Genomic DNA, 14,072 nt, shown 5'->3' with positions numbered 1-14,072 from the left:
GAGGTATTGTGTTGTACTTGAATTGTAGTGACCTTAGTCCTTTATTGATAATTCCAGAGTGAGGATCACACCTGGTGGCCTGCCTTTTATACTAGGCCAGGCACACCTGTACAGGTAACTTACAAGTCTCCCACTGCAGTGCCCTCTGGTGATACATCATGTGTAATGGTACCAGCAGTAAACATGTAGGATACATGACATCACTCTCCCCCAAGACCTTGGTGCAAATCGCCTTCCTGCATGACTGTGCTCTGGGCTTAACTCTATCCGGTTGACCCTTGGAGGGTCGTTTCTATCTTGGGTGAGTGGGTGATGTTTCGTTGGCAGTAGAGGTGCTGGTGGTTTCTGTTTGTGCGATCATGGCCACCATATTCTCTTCCCCCCCACCCCTCCCCACCTACAGATTGTGCCAGGGGTTCATTACATTCATCTACATTCAAGTGCCAAAAAGAAAGAGTTGCATTTGCGCATCACATTCGTGGTGCCATTGTGAGGCAAGTACCTTTGACTGGTGAGGTACTTACTTGATATACACTTCGAGTCAGTGCAGGGGTCAGCACCGGTGTGTGAGGGCAAACTAGTTCCAGAACTGCTGGATGGTGTCCCGGTGCCCAGTGCTGGCAGTGGGAACTCTGTTGGCTCAAGTTGCCTGCTCTCTGGGCTTTTGCCGTTGCTTCTAGCGTCGGGCAGGTTCACAGATGCCTGTGACCTCCCTGTCCTTTCCTTGCGCCCCGGGTCACTGCTGCTCCCTGAGGGGCAGTCGTCTGGCAGTGCACAGGGAACTGCTGACTCGCTGGCCTGGGCACTATTTGGTTTGGGATCCTGGCTGGTCCCGGTCCCATTTGGGAGAACCGTTGCGGGTGACCCTTCGTTCCCGGTTATGGCCTTAGTGGCAATGGGGCCTGGGGGCTGTGCCTTGGCGCGGTTTACTCTTTCAGGCTCGTGGCAGTTGGTGCCATCAGGTGCCTGAGGGGTGGAGCCGATCAGGGGCAGGGTATCGATACCGGTGCCATTGCCCTCCTGAGGTCGCTTGCTCTGCAGCTTGTATGTATTGGCTGCTTGTAGCCACACTCCATGGTGCATAACTCTGGTCCCAGGGACGCAGGCTACTGCATTGGGTAGCTTGCTGGACCTGTGTGCTCCCGATGTGTGTCTGCCCGCTGCATTGACTGAATACAGTTGAAATCCTACATCGCACAACGTTTCATTACTCATTTTAAATAATTTGTAGCTCCGAGCACGATCGCGCGACTTTTCTTTGCTTATTGCACAACTCTGATCATCAATTACACATTTTACATCTAACTTACAGTTGCTCTTACATTGTTTGAATATGTGGGACAGTCCCTTTAAGTGTGGTGGGTTGCAGGCCTCCTTTAAGAGAGCCTTGCTATCTTTACCCCAATCCTCTTCTCTGTTTGGTACCACGTGCTGCTCCGTCAGCGCTGCAACTCGTGGTCTGGCCGCGGCCATCTTTTTCTTCAGCGCTTCACCTCGTGGTTTGGACGCCATCTTTCCTCCATCCGCGATGTCGACTGCTCTGATCCTCGTCTCCCCGGGTTCTGCCACCGAAGCTGGGAAGTCACATTTGGATCCGATTTTCTTCCTCGAGTCCTGCCACTGGAGCCTGGAAGGTGCACTCGGGTCGTCTCAGCTGGATCATCTCCACGCAGTCGTGCTGGGCGGTCTGTGCCTCGGGTGCTGTGCTGCACTGCTCTCTGGTGCTGGGTCCACCCTCAGGTGAGGGCTTGCTTTCCCTCTGAGCGCAGGGGACGTTGATCGCTAGAGGGATGAAATCTTCCCAACTCCAATGGATCTTCTCCATCCACCTTCTTCCGAGTAGCGTTGGTCCATTACCCTGCAACAATCCACAGAGGTAACTTGTACACCGCGCCATCATGGAGTACCTTTACATCCGCACTACCAACGACTGGGATAAGTTCATTGGTGTCGGTCGCAGCTTTGCCTGAACTGGGACCAACTTGGATCGTTCAGTTTGATTGTCCCATAGTCTCTCAAAGGCTTCTTGATTCATTACTGACTAGCTTGCCCCCGTGTCCACTTCCATGAAGACTGGAACGCCATTTATCTTGCCTTCCATCCTCAATGGAGAACACTCGGTGGTGCAGGTAAACATGCTGTACACCTCATCGTGGGGCTGAGCTACCTCTCTGACTATCGTTCCAAAATCTACGCTGGATTCATGGCCATCTGCAGATTCTTCGTCAAAACAGTGAGTCGTATTTCTTTTACACATTTGCTGGAGGTGGCCCTTTGTGCTGCAGCCTTTACTCACATAGTCTTTAAAGCGGCACTGGTGAGCCCTGTGATTCCCTCCACAACGCCAGCATGGAGCTACACGGTTAGCCCCCCTCGGCGGACTCTGAGTTAAAGGACTCGGGGGCCTGTTCTGTCTTCCCTGAGAAGATTCACGTTCTACAGTCCAGCCTCTAAAAGGCGCCATTCTGTGTACAGTACTTGCCAGGTTTGAGACCTGAGGATGATTCATCCACCTAGAGCCGCAGGTCGAGGTCATGAATGCCTGGCTCACGGAGATGGCCTTCTGCAGGGTGACTGTGGTATCCGCAGACAGTAGCTTCTGAAGAAGGCCCTCAAGGCCAATTCCAATGACAAAGATATCCCGCAGCACTTCAGTGAGGTGGTCGCCAAAATCACACGGTACCGCCATCATCATAGGCAGTCCCTCGTATCGAGGATAACTTGCTTCCACGCCAAAAAGGGATGAGTTCACAGGTGTTTCAAAGAAGGACCTAATATTCCAGGTCCTGAACTACATCCTGAAGGGTGGAAGATGCCTGTGTGTGGATTTTTTTAACGTGGGGTGGCCGTTGCACACCAGCCACCACACGGGCTTGACAGAGCTAGGACCTGGTCCAGTGGCAAGGATTAACCAGGACGACTGGAGACCAGCTCTGCTGCCTGAACCTAGTGCGCACACTTATCGCAGTGTGGGCTGGCCCATACTGCCCCTGGGCCCTCGCCTCTTCTGGCCCTGAACTCTCGCCTCTCCTGGGCCCCGGTCAGTTCCATCTACAATCTCTTGCCACTCCTTCGCCCCTCCTGCTGTGCCTGCCCGCACTGCAATCAGCGACCTGGCTTTGCAGCCGTTGCCCTCCTGCAGCAGCATGCACTGCTCCCTCTAATGGCCCTGGCCTACTGACTGGCATGTGGTGTCATTAGGATGCTCCGAATTTATAATTGCACCAGGAGCGATGCTCAGGACTCGAACGGGTTAATAGTGTGCAGCAATTTTAAACACGTGAGCTCTTTTTACCTTCCTTGGACTGTCGACATCGGTGGGCGTGGTGGGAACGTTTGTCCCCGAGTGAGGGGTGCTGTCAGAGGGCAGGCTGCCACCTTTCCCCGAATGCACTGTTGCTTGCTGTTCCTCGAAGCTCTTCTGCTTGGCCTCCATCTTATTTTCCTGGCCTTCAGGCCGTCGGTGTGTATAAAATCGGTGTCTGGCTGTGAGGATGCTTTCTTTGGGCTTGAGTTGTTCTGGAATCAACGTTACAAGCTCCTCGTACGTCTTGGTCATTGTCTTCGCTGGTGCCAACAAGTTCCTGACGAGGCCATAGACAGTGAACCCACAAGTGGTTAGCAGGATAGCTCTGCGCTTATCAGCCAGTGTGGCCGGATTGTCGCCTGCCAGGTCGTTTGCTGTGAAGAAATGGTCTAGCCTCTCCACAAAGGCGTCCCAATCATCACCATCGGCGAACTGCTGCAATGTGCCAAGGTTAACCATTTTCGCGTGAAGGTCTGTAATCGCGTCGCCAATTGTTATGTCTTTAGATGCTCTGATAATGATTCCACGAGGGAATGTGTTGTACTTGAACTGTAGTGACCTTAATCCTTTATTGATAACTCCAGAGTGAGGATCACACCTGGTGGCCTGCCTTTTATACTAGGCCAGACACACCTGTACAGGTAACCTACAAGTCTCCCACTGCAGTGTCCTCTGCTGGTACATCATGTATAATGGTACCAGCAGTAAACATGTAGGATACATGACAAGGAGTAGGCCATTTGGCCCCTCGAGCCTGCTCCATCATTCAATAAAATCATGGCTGATCTGATCATGGACTCAGCTCCACTTCCCTGCCTGCTCCCCATAACCCTTTATTCCCTTATCACTCAAAAATCTGTCTGTTAGAATCTGATGGTTACTGTATGCTGTATTCACACAGCTATTCAGTGTGCTTTGGGTTCAGAGAGGTTCAGGAGCGTGAAGTCTGAGTGGTTTATAAATGTTATGTAAATCCCCAATACTAGGTCACACCATTGGCTCATTTCTTGCTATCTATAATTAATTTGATATCTCCTGATCTCTGGACCTGTGTTGGATGCACATTTATAAAGAACACATTTGCTTTTTTGCTACACCAAACACAGAGGAATTCTTACCCCAGTATTTTTTCCAAAACTGCAAACAACTCAATTATAAAACCCTGGAGAGTGTCATAGGAAACTAATGACTAACAGGCTCTGTCTAACTGTCAACGTTCCAAGCCCACCATGTACAACCAGTCTTCAATTTAGATCGAAGAAATATTCCGTCATTTCTGCTGCCTTACAAATCTCTTTCTCCAGCCTGCTCTAGTTGTTCCTTCCAGCATTAAACAGCTTCGCTTCCTCACCCTGAACTCTTATAACAAACCGTCTCTCTGACCGGTCCAGACAGACCTCGGTTCCTGATCCGGATCAACCTCCCTCTCTGACCCAGGGGAGCTGTTCACACTTGTTCCCAAACTCATCTCTTTGTGGCTCAGGGCAGCCGCCACGGGCTGCAATCTCCTCATTTCACTCATTAAGTCGAAAGAATATGAAGTGGAGAAAACCACCTTGATACACATTCTAGGCTTTTTTGCTAAAATTACTGAAGAGAAGAAAACATCTTCCAGGACAGGGTTTACAACACTCTACAAACGCCAAACATGTTCGTCTAACCCGACCTAACCAAATGGCATCACAGGACAACCCCGCTCACCAACCCAGTCGTTTTCAGTATTAAAGTACCTCACCAAACCAGCATAAACATGAAGCAAAGTAAGATCCCACTCTGTGTAAATCTGTGCAGCTCATTAACACAATGCCACAACCCAATGGTAACTTTGTTACTCACACGTTATTTTGTTATGTTAGTGAGATCTATTAATATAAATTCTAGCAGGATCCTTGATCAACATGTACTGCTGAACAATTGTACTGTTCCCATATTACTCTTTATATGATGTTCAGATTTCTTGCTGTTTGCAACAGTATTTCAGTCCCCTGGGGTAAATTTTGTATCCAGCTTCTAAGGGCTTAGTGCTGCAGTCACCCATATTGCAAAAGAAAGAAGCACAGACTGTAAATGCAGCAGCCAATTTCTGCACAGAAAGGTCCTTCAGACAACAATGTGATAACGAACAGATTATCTGTTTTAGTGATGTTGGTCAAGGGATAAAAATTGGCCGACATACCGGGGAGGACTCCCCTGTCCTTCATATACTGTCATGGGATCTTTTATCTCCACCTGAGAGGGCAGAGGGGGCCTCGGTTTAAGGTTTCAGCTGAAGGATGGCACCTCTGACAGTGCGGCACTCCCTCAGCACTGCACTGAAGTACGGCAGTGCTTCATCCAACAGTGAAGTTTCAAGACAACTGTTATCAAATTAGGTTTCTTTTTATTAAAAAACTCGGGCTAGAAATTCTTTGGCATACCTCCCCTGGCGAGGGTCGGAACAGGGGCGGCAAAGGGTTGGCAGCTACAAGCGGCGGCATTCGTGCCGCTCGGCAATTTAAGTACCGGCGGTGCACAGGAGTATCACCGTGGAGTGCGCGCCGGTGAACAACAACCCCGGTATCGAGTCGCAATCAAAATTAGTTTGGCTTTGCACCCGTAGTCGCTCCGCCAGAGAAAGCTGGCATGTAGAGCTGTCCCGGGGCACGAAGGGAAGGATTGACTGCATGAGGTAAGTGGGATTGATTTTTCATTATTTTGCGGATTTAGTTTTATTTGGGGTGAGTAAGCTAAAGGGAATGGTTTTTGTTCTGATTTTTCTTTCTTGCAGGGAGACCTCTCTTCGGGCGTGACGAAGCCGGCTCTTTAGCTCGAGATATTTAGTTGCTCTCCCGGCCTAGCCCCCCAAGATAAGTGTGGGGGCGAATCCCTTAGCGCTCCGCTCCACTCTCAGGGTACAACCACTGAATTTGTTGACTGCCGACGCAAACCATTTCCCGCCGCTAAATGTATCCACCGCCCGACATTAATGCCTTGAAAAACATTCAACCTAATTTCCAGCCCAGTATTTTCTGGTAAAATTACAAATTTGCATTATTGTACAGACTGTGGCTGTAATTCAAGTGTCCTTGTGATACTAATTTGGGCAATGGGCCGGAGATGGATTAAAGAACTCACGTCATTTGCACTGCTAGTCTGTGTGGTCCGAACACAAATGAGCGTGCTTGGCTTTCTCTGAAACTCAGGGCACCACAGAATAGCCCGTTCTGTTAAAACAGCCCGCGAGTCTAACCTGGCATGCACACACTCTATTTATCTACCAGCACATCGGGTACCGAAGGATAGATATAATCAGCGCGTGTTCTGCCAGGTTAAATAAGCCTGAGGAGCTGAGCCTGTGTTAGCTGTGGCTACAGAGCAGCTCATGATAGCATCACTTGCATTAGATTCTGGAGGATAGACTGTCACCAGTCTCCCTATGCCAACACAGCCAGATGGCACTATATGGTATCCTTCAATCAGAAATGTATTAAATGTATCATTCCTCGGCCCTGAAATTGCGGGGCCTCTCCAAGTGCATACGATGTGCGCACACGGCCGAAGAGGCCCTGCAAGTTCTGGGTTTAGGCGCGCAAAGCGCAGGTAGCGAAATCCGGCACTTGCGAACTGTCAAAATGTCTTTTGGCAGATCCAACGCATACAAAATTAAAAGGCCTCTGCAGGGGAGATTTGGGCCATTTGCCCAACTCTTGCCAGGCGAATATCCTTCAAACTCTTACACCTGGGAAAAGCAGGCTGCTGTTTACCAGCATAAGAGTTTTAAAAGATAGAATAATTTTATTTTATCACTAATTTTTCTATTAAAAACCCTATCCGTTCAGGTAAGTTTATTTTTAATCCTATTAAAACATTTTCAAAAAAATAATAATTTTCCTAAAACATTCAATTTCAATTAATTTTAAATATATGTGAGGTGTTTTTTTAAATTTATTGTGTTGTGTTTGTGTTTTTGGGGGTAATCTCATTGATAGTAATGGGAGCTTGTACAAACGGAACTCGCCAGTATTATCAATGAGAATATTACATTGTGATTGGTTGTCCAGGCCCATGTGATCCCAGGATGCGCGGACGTTCCTGGGATACTTGGGCCTGTGCGCTGGCCTGTGCAGCTAGCCTTCGGACTGAAAGTGTTCATTCCTCGGGACCACCAGGTACTTTCGTTAAAAAAAAATTTGGTCAAAGGCATCCGACCGCAAGAAGCCTCCGACCACAATATTTGGCCCATTTGTCCTCATTCCTCCTATGGCCAGCATATTGAAAAACTGGGACTTAATTTTGATTCCAGGGTTATTAATAGGATATCACATTCTGCATCTGGCCTATACTAACATGTTGACTTGGAAAGCCAGGGACAGTAACACAGCTGGTGAGAGTGGGAAGAAGGACATTTGGTGGAGAGGGGTAACTGCACAGTTGGATTCTGAAGATTATAGGGAGAGGACTGTAACACTTTTATTTTTCTTGCTTGACTAAATTTTCGAGAGAAACTAGGCATGTATAAAGCTGTGGTTCCCTCATATTTACTTTTTCACTAAGATTAGAAAAGAGAGGAAAGTAGATCCTCTGGGAGTTGTGCTGAGCCATGAGATTGGGGTAGTTGGAAAATTTACTAAACTCTTCTGGGTCAGGGAGCAGGCTTGATCTGAGCCCGTGACTTATCAGATCTGGTTCTGTGCAGTGAACTGCTGTGGAAAATAGAGTCAAAGCTTTGAGCTCTCAGGCAGTTGCTGAAATCTTAGAAAGACTTTATCACCTGCCAGGGTCCTAATTAAATCAGGAAGGGTTTGTTTTGTTTCTAAATGTGAAACATGGTTAGCTGCAGGATTGATATATGATAGGACAAAGAGCGTCTAATGTCGAGGGACTCACACAGTTGGATTCTGGAGCTTTTAGGGAAAGGTCTGTACAACTTGTACCCTGGGGGCATATCTTGCTTCACTCATTTTAGCAATTTGAGAGATTTTGGGCCGGATTTTGGGCTTTCGGGGTTTTTCGGCGGAAATGGTAGTGATGCGTGAAACTTACTGTTTGCGCTACGCTGCCGTTTTTAGCCCGAAATTTCGGCCTTTACGCCTGCGCGGTAAAATCCCATTGCACGAGGATTTGTGGCGCAAAAATGCAAATTTCGCCAAATTTAGTCCAGGGCCGGGAGCGCTGAAAGGCCTTGGGAGGGGGGGAAAAAAAATTCCATAAAATATTCCAAAAACATTTACAAGACCCTTATCTATCGAATCGCTGGAAAAAGGTAAAAAATAAAAACTTTAACTTTCCTTTTTTTGCAGGTTTTTATACTTACCGCTGCTGGCAGGGCTGCATCGACAGGTTAGACCTGTCGCTAATCTGGGCGTGGCGTACGGCTCGGCAGAGAGCCGAAAGTCCGACTGTAAAGGCAATCTGCGTCATTGCACGTCGGCTCACCTTTCCCCGGTGGTACGCTCCATCGCCGCCACAAACTGGTACAGCTTTGCGACCGGATCTCCGCCGCGGAGGGGGTCAAATCACAGCGAAAACCCGGTTTCAAACTTCTCGAAATCCGGCCCTTTAACTGGAAGCTGGCTCCGCCCACAAAGCTGGCCCACCCCCCCCCATATCAACATAACAAACATGGCAAATTTCCGCCAATAGCAACCATTCGAGGAGGCTCTTCAAATTAAGCTTCTTTTTCTAGGTGTAGAGTTACTGTTGCGCTGAAATTGCCCGTTGTCACGTACCTGAAAACCTCAAATCCCCATCCGGCCACGGCTGTAAATAGCCGGGGTCCAAGGTCACGAGCTGGGTTTATCGGACCACCGCAGTTGTAGCTCATTGAAAAACCGATAACCATGATGATCAGGCCAATCACCACTGGCTCCAAACCTTTGGGTACGCTATCATTCTTCGAGTCCAAAATGGCCAGAAGAGAGAGGAGCAGTGCAGCAGTGCCCACAATCTGTATAAAGCAGGAAGCAAGGTTCATCAATTACACTGATATTTGTCACTTGCATAATGTCAATTACATTTTCACTTTTTTTTTCTTCCCATCATCACTTCACAGGGAAAGAAATTATATATTCTCCAAATGATTTTAAAACGTGGCGCACGATATTTCAGTTCCTTCTGTTGAGGAGATGTAACTAAATTGAGCACACACGTCGCAATGAACGTTTGTATGGTGCTCATTTTGCAACTGCATCTCTGAGAAATATCCTTTGACTGATGGATGGAAGTTCATACAACTGGTTTTGGGAAGTCATTGGGGAAGAGATGTCAGGAACTCTGAAGCTCGAGTGAAAAGAAACAACTGTGTTGTACTTATTTCACAAGCCCACTGCATCCATGTTTATAAAATGTGTCTCTCGGGATTGGTGTTGGGCCTCAACTATTCACAATATTTATTAATGACTTAGATGATGGCATAGAAAGTCATATATCCAAATTTGCTGATGACGCAAAGCTAGGCGGCATTGCAGGCAGTGTAGATGAAAGGCAGGCAGAGGAAACGTTTCAACGACACCCTCAAAGCCTCCTTGATAAAATGCAACATCTCCACCGACACCTGGGAATCCCTGGCCAAAGACCGCCCTAAGTGGAGGAAGTGCATCCGGGAGGGCGCTGTGCACCTCGAGTCTCGTCGCCGAGAGCGTGCAGAAAGCAAGCGCAGGCAGCGGAAGGAGCGTGCGGCAAACCAGACTCCCCACCCACCCTTTCCTCCAACGACTGTCTGTCCCACCTGTGACAGAGACTGTAATTCCCGTATTGGACTGTTCAGTCATCTGAGAACTCACTTTTAGGGTGGAAGTAAATCTCCCTCGATTTCGAGGAACTGCCTATGATAGATAGAGATGAAAGCATGCATTTCCTAATCAATAGATTAAGTGAAAGGGCAAAACTATAGGAAATGGACTTCAGTGTGTGTGGCATATGTGAGGTCATCCACTTTGGACCTAAAAAGGATAGAACAGGGTGCTTTTGAAATAGTGATAAGCTAAAAACAGTGGAGCTCCAAAGAAACTATATGGGTCCAGGTACATAGATCATTAAACTGTCATAAACAGATACAGAAAATAATCAAAAAGGCTAATGGAATGCAGGCCTTTATATCTAGAGGACAAGAATACAAAGGGGGTAGAAGTTATGCTGCAGCTGTACAAAATCCTGGTTAGACCACACCTGGAGCACTGTGAGCAGTTCTGGGCCCCAAACCTTGGGAAGGATATATTGGCCTTGGAGGGAGTGCAGTGTGGGTTTACCAGAATGATACTCGGATTTCAAGGGTTAAATTATGAGGAGAGATTACACAAATTACGGTTGCATTCCCTAGAATTTAGAAGGTTAAGTGGTGACCTGATTGAAGTTTTCAAGATATTAAGGGGAACAGATAGACGAGACAGAGCTAAACTATTTCCACTGGTTGGAGAGTCTAGGACTAGGGGGCATAGTTTGAAAATTAGAGCCAGACCTTTCAGGACTGAAATTAGGAAACATTCCTACACACAAAGGGTTGTAGAAGTTTGGAACTCTCTTCCGCAAATGACAATTGATGCTAGATCAATTGTTAATTTTAAATCTGAGATTGATAGATTTTTGTTAACCAAAAGGTATTGAGGGATTATGGGGTAAAGGCGGGTATAGGTTGTAGACCAGCCATTATCTCATTGAATGGCGGAACAGGTTCGAGGGGCTCAATGGCCTCCTCCTGTTTTATTTTTATTCGTTCATGGGATGTGGACGTCGCTGACAAGGCCAGCATTTATTGCCAATCCTGAATTGCCCTTGAGAAGGTGGTGGTGAACCACCTTCTTGAACCGCTGCAGTCCATGTGCTGATGGTACTCCCACAGTGCTGTTAGGGAGGGAGTTCCAGGATTTTGACCCTGTAACAGCGATATATTTCCAACTCAGGATGGTGGGTGATTTGGAGGGGAACTTGGAGGTGGTGGTGTTCCCATGTACTTGCTGCCCTTGTCCTTCTTGGTGGTAGAGGCCGCGGGTTTGGGAGGTGCTGCCAAAGAAGCCTTGGCGAGTTGCTGCAGTGCATCTTGTAGATGGTACATACTGCAGCCACGATGCGCCGGTGGTGGAGGGAGTAGACGTTTATGGTGGTGGATGGGGTGCCAATCAAGCGGGCTGCTTTGTCCTGGATGGTGTCGAGCTTCTTGAGTGTTGTTGGAGCTGCACTCATCCAGGCAAGTGCAGAGTATTCCATCACACTCCTGACTTGTGCCTTATAGATGGTGGAAAGGCTTTGGGGAGTCAGGAGATGAGGCACTCACCGCAGAATACCCAGCCTCTGACCCGCTCTTGTTGCCACAGTATTTATATGGCAAGTCCAGTTAGGTTTCTGGTCAATGGTGACCCCCAGGATGTTGATGATGGGGGATTCGGTGATGGTAATGCCATTGAATGTTAAGGGGCGGTGGTTAGACTCTCACTTGTTGGAGATGGTCATTGCCTGGCACTTGTGTGACGTGAATGTTACCTGCCACTTATCAGCCCACGTCTGAATGTTGTCCAGGTCTTGCCGCACGCGGGCATGGGCTGCTCCATTACCTGAGGAGTTGCGAATGGAACTGAACACTGTGTAGTCACCTGCAAACATCCCCACTTCTAACCTTATGATGGAAGGAAGGTCATTGATGAAGCAGCTGAAGGTGGTTAGGCCCTGAGGAACTCCTGCAGTGATGTCCTGGGGCTGTGATGATTGACCTCCATCTTCCTTTGTGTTAGGTATGACTCCAGCCAGTGGAGAGTTTTCCCCCCCGATTCCCATTGACTTCAGTTTTACTAGGGCTCCTTGATACCACACTCGGTCAAATGCTGCCTTGATGTCGAGGGCAGTCACTTTCACCTCGCCTCTGGAACTCAGCTCTTTTGTCCATGTGTGAACAAAGGCTGTAATGAGGTCTGTAGCTGAGTGGTCCTGGAGGAACCCAAACTGGGCATCAGTGAGCAGGTTATTGGTGAGTAAGTGCTGCTTGATAGCACTGTTGACGACACCTTCCATCACTTTGCTGATGATTGACAGTAGACTGATGGGGCGGTATTTGGCCGGATTGAATTTGTCCTGTATTTGTGAACAGCACATACTTGGGCAGGTTTGCACATTGTCAGATAGATGCCAGTGTTGTAGCTGTACTGGAACAACTTGACTAGAGGTGCGGCTAGTTCTGGAGCACAAGTCTTCAGCACAACAGCCAGGAGGTTGTCGGGGCCCATTGCCTTTGTTTGTATCCAGTGCGTTCAAGCATTAAATATTAATATGAACTTTACTTAAGTTCTAGATACACCATAATCATGTGACAACCTCAGACATATAAAATCATTAACTGAAAATAAGATACTGACCCAGAAATTCGATTAAGGCCGAAAATGGGCATTGCCACCACGGCCAAGGTTACGGCCGCCTGTTTAAAGAGTGCTGGTCTCCAGTCGTCCTGGTTAACCCTTGCCACTGGACCAAGACCTCGCTCTGTCAAGCCCGTGTGGTGGCTGGTGTGCAACGGCCACCACACGTTAAAAAAATCCACCCACAGGCATCTTCCACCCCCTCAATTAGAGTTCAGGACTGGAACATCGGGTCCTTCATTGAAACACCTGTGAACTCATGTGGAAGCAAGTCATCCTCGTTCGAGGGACCGCCGATGATGAAAGAGCGCTGGCAGTATTTTGGTGATACCTGCTGATTTAAATGAGCGTTCCCGTCCATCAAGCTCTTTCTGACGGGAAGATCAGCAGGAGGCCGAAGGTCGGGTCTTAAGGATCGTTGTGGCGTTCTCGGCAGTCACTTTATTAACAGTTACACCCTCCACCCCGCCTCCTCCCAATTCCCCAGACAATACAAATTGCTATTTCCCGTCTTTATGAGACATGTGGCTAGTCGAGAAGTTAAGATTTTCAATAAGAGCGGAAAAAAATCCTCTCTCAATCTTAATATTTCTTTGTTTAGTTGGCTCATCAGTATTCTCTTGCTATAAACTGGATCTTGGTGAAAAGATCAAAAAAATTAATTAATTTAAGCAACAACGGATAAAAAGCCAGCTCGATCGGCATCATATTAAAGGATTTTTGCAATAAACTGAAAGTCAGTTATTTGGGTGTAACTTGTTTAAAAGTAGCAGGGTGGATGTGAATTGTACAGAATGTGTACTGTACTGAGAGTCGGTTTATAACCCACCGCCGCTTTCTCCTGGCTCTACGCGCTGTCAACAGCTGCACGCACGGGCGAGCTTTGGAGAGGGCGGTAAGAGAGGCGGTAATATCCAAAATCCCCGATTGTGCCTCAATTCGGCGTTGCAAGGTGACTGACGTCATTAAAATACTTGCGGCGAGCTCAGGCAACGGCCTCGTGCCGAGCTGGCGAATATGGTGGCAGTGGGCGAAAGCAAAGCGGCCGCCATTTTATCTTCAAATCTGGCGTTAACGGCCGACGCTAAAGGTTCCAATTTCGAGGCCACTGTATCTCAGACTAGACATGGCACAAGTGAAAACATCTGAGCTCGGTGGTGATATTTTCATTCTCGTAGTTTTTCGGTGCTTGGCTTTTGTGTTGAGGAGTTTTTTTTGATCAGCGATTCCCATTGCTTAGCTTTTCCTTGTGTGGGTGTGTTTCCCATTTATGTTTGTTGCGCAGGTCCTCGGTTTGGCAAACGGGCGAGCAGCTGAACTTTTTCACTGAATAGCTTTGTTTTCTCCCTGCACACCTCTCACTGGGGCTCTGCTGTTTCTCAGAGGGTAGTTGACCAGTTCCAGCTCAGTGAGGCTTCACCTGGCTGCCGGGAGATGTGGAGCGC

General features: G+C 48.0%; 1 protein-coding gene across 1 annotated transcript in view; it reads right to left on the bottom strand.

Moving 5' to 3' along the window:
* Positions 1-14,072, bottom strand: part of aqp9b (aquaporin 9b) — a 79,081-nt gene that overhangs the window by 1,166 nt on the left and 63,843 nt on the right. The window contains exon 5 of the mRNA XM_070859307.1: positions 9,016-9,233. Within this exon, the coding sequence (XP_070715408.1) occupies positions 9,016-9,233 (218 nt within the window). The remainder of the gene's footprint in view (positions 1-9,015; positions 9,234-14,072) is intronic.

The sequence above is a fragment of the Pristiophorus japonicus genome, chromosome 17, assembly GCF_044704955.1.
Source record: "Pristiophorus japonicus isolate sPriJap1 chromosome 17, sPriJap1.hap1, whole genome shotgun sequence".
Taxonomy (NCBI): Eukaryota; Metazoa; Chordata; class Chondrichthyes; family Pristiophoridae; genus Pristiophorus; species Pristiophorus japonicus.
Note: the sequence above shows the minus strand (reverse complement) of the source record. Positions and strands in the feature narration are given on the sequence as shown.